The 3,344-nt window shown below is 38.9% G+C and overlaps 1 protein-coding gene across 1 annotated transcript in view; it reads right to left on the reverse strand.

The window, feature by feature from the left end:
* LOC101853369 overlaps positions 1-575 on the reverse strand; it is a 24,971-nt gene extending 24,396 nt beyond the window's left edge. The window contains exon 1 of the mRNA XM_035968328.1: positions 521-575. Coding sequence (XP_035824221.1) covers positions 521-575 — 55 coding nt within the window. The remainder of the gene's footprint in view (positions 1-520) is intronic.
* Positions 576-3,344: the final 2,769 nt, after the last annotated feature.

Here is a 3,344-nt window from a genome sequence, read left to right on the forward strand (position 1 = left end):
TCTCTCTCTCTGTGTGTGTGTGTATGTGTGTGTGTTTGAAGTTGCCTTGAAATTTATGCATCTTATAATATTTAATAAAATATATTTCCCAATGTGCAATACAATTAATTGTGCTTTGTGTCTTTTGTTTGTGTTGGAGTAAAAACGAGTAAAGTTTAGAAAGAATTTTGTGTGAGAAAAGAAAGTCTACTTCATCATCCCACCAGAATGAAGTTTTAACTCTCTTGTTATCTTTTATGTTAATAAGTAAATTTCATTAACTCACCCCCTTTGTCAGTACTCCGTTCATGTTTTTATTCTTTCTCGAACTCACTAATTGATCTTCTCACTCACTCACTCACTCACTCACTCACTCACTCACTCACTCACTCGCTCACTCACTAAATCACTCACTCACACCACACTCACTGACTCACTCACTAACTCACTCAGACACCCACTCACTCACTCACTAACTAACTCTCTCACTCACTCACTCACCCACTCACTCACTGACTCACCCACTCACTCACTCACTCACCAGCGTCAGTTGTGCCTGTGAGGAGAAGCACGAGAAGAGCAATATAACGCAACATGGCGCCCACTATCACCAGCTTTGATTTTCAAATCAGTACTCTGGCGAATAAGGTAATTGCAATCGGCACTCTGCGGGTACACTGAAATGCTGGTCAAAGTAGTTTCCTTGGACTATTATTGGAAAGGTTGTCCTCTTGGCGGACACCTGCTTTTTTCTTGAAAGCAGTTACATCTGGTCTTGACTGCTATCACTGGCTTTCTGCAACAAAACGTTAACACAGTTTTAAAAAACAACAACTAACAAACACAGAAAAGGAGGAGGAGAGATGAAAATCTATCGTCCTTATCTCTACTGGTTCTTTTTAGTGTTTGTAAAACAGTAAACCCTTTAATCTTCGGCACTTATATGATATTATTGTGTTCCAAGTACCGTAAAACTCTTACTAAAGCTAAACTAAGGAACCTAGGGGCAGATCACGGGATTCATTCCCATAAAGAAGATGGATTATAGTTATAGTATATCTATAGTAGATGGTTCAAAAAAAGATATAGACAATTTGGAGGAGGATATTTTGAAAGAGCTGTACCTGAACACAACAGTCGCGTCAGTGGCGTAGCGGTTGGGCCCCTTGCTCGTTGCCCACAGTAGACGTGAGTTCGATTCCAAAGTGAAAGCTTTTTATGTAGAATTATGCACCTGTCAGCTGAGGTGCTGTATTTCTCTCTAATAGGGTTATCCCTGACATGGAGGTTTAAAGCGGCCTGCCTCTTATGTGATTGTATTTCTTTTTTCAATTCTTTTTACTATAGAACTAGGCGTTCTTATAAAAGATAAAGATTTAGAATTGAACATGGTAGAGAAAAGTGACGCTGAGGCTGGACATGATAATATGGCGCTGGAAAGAATTACTCTCAGAGTTCGGCGTCGCACCAAAAGCGTTATGCTATCTAAAAGATAATGAAGATTAAAATCATCATCATCATCATCATCATCATCATCATCATCATCATCATCATCATCATCAGCAGCAGCAGCAGCAGCAGCAGCAGCATTTTCATCATCATCATCATTGTTGAAAAAGTAGAGAGTGACAGTCTTGAGTAGTTTTCGGTCGATAAATGTTAGTAAAAATTTTAGTTACAAAAATTTCCAAAAGTTTCCCGTCGAAGGTTTTATCAAGAGTGGCTAAGAATAAATCTTTCTCTAAACATACTATTATTATTATCGTCACGAAATTGATGGGAGTTGCTTCCTTAGACAGGTGGATAACTGCTTAGTCGTTGTCATCGTTATCAACACATTCATCATCATCATCATCATCATCATCATCATCATCATCATCATCATCATCATCATCATCATCATCATCATCATCATCTTCATCATCATCAAATCACTGTCATAAAAAGACAGCTTCAGAACCCTTCCCCCCAAAACAAAACAAAACACCAACCCCAAAACATTAGATCTATCCACATCAAAATAAAAATAAAAATTACAATTACACCACACCTTATGACAAAACATATTTTTTGTCTTAATTTTAAACAGAAATGTTAAAGCAACTTACCGCTCCAATCAAGATCAAATAAATGTTATTGGTAACGGGATTTCAGTTGGCTCACGTTAGTTTCTTAGGCGGATTGCCAATAGCTTAGAGCCCTTTTTCACTTGGTCTCTCTGAATGTCCACTCGCCAGAAGCAACGACTGACCACCCATGATTAACAGGGTGAAGCTTATAAGAACGATTATAGATTGATCACAACTTATGGGGGCTAAGCATACGCTCATATGTGAGTTTCTATGTTTGGGTTTGTTCGCCTGCCAAATTCATGACTTACTGTTGAATACACACCAACAATCTCGTGACTCTCTCTCTCTCTCTCTCTCTCTCTCTCTCTCTCTCTCTCTCTCTGTCTCTCTCTCTCTCTCTCTCTCTGTCTCTCTCCCTCCTCTCTCTGTCTCTCCACCTCACCCCTCTCTCTGTGTCTGTCTCCCCCTCCCAAATACGCATTTGGGTGGGGAGTTTGGGGGTGAAATTTGTGTCACCTTGTTTCACATTCTAATGCGTCTTTTTTTACTCTCAGAAAAATGATATCTTACACTAACACTCATTTAACACTTTACAGTTTTAAAAAATTCACACATAGATCTAGGATAATAAGTATCTCGACGCGGTGGAATCAGGTGCAAGTAGAGTTATTGGTATTATCTTAATGCTTGTTTATTCGTCTTGCTTTCTCAGAAAAGATATCCATCTCTCTTGAAAAGAAGTCGAGATATTTACGATTGAAGGGGTGGAGGTGGCCTAGTTTAAGAGGTAAAATTAGCGAGAAAATGGCCGCCAAATTTTGGTGACATCCACAGTTTGAGAGTCCTTGGAAATAGAATATTTGCAATTTTTGTGGCTTTAATTAACATATTTCAATAAAAATCCACACACAAATGTGTTTTAAAATTGACGTAAAATGTGTTGAGCCAAAAAAGTAAAACATCTATAAAAAATGCCAAAACTGACGGAAAAATGTCGATTCTTTTGATTTCATTCTGGGGGGGGGGGGGGGGGGGGCAAGCGTCTGATATCACCAGGGTGCCCCACAAAGACCACACAGTTACACCATAAATTGCACTATGCTCCCAAAGTCATTAAATCAATGTGGTTTCCACTGCAGATACTCAATCGAATGTTACACTTCCTGTTCTGAAATGTTACGCAGATGGCTTGAGACATTGTCAAGGAACTGGCAGGTATGTCATATTAGTATATATATATATATATATGTGTGTGTGTGTGTGTGTGTGTGTGTGTGTGTGTGTGTGTGTGTG

Source organism: Aplysia californica, unplaced genomic scaffold (genome assembly GCF_000002075.1).
Source record: "Aplysia californica isolate F4 #8 unplaced genomic scaffold, AplCal3.0 scaffold00051, whole genome shotgun sequence".
NCBI classification, from domain to species: domain Eukaryota; kingdom Metazoa; phylum Mollusca; class Gastropoda; order Aplysiida; family Aplysiidae; genus Aplysia; species Aplysia californica.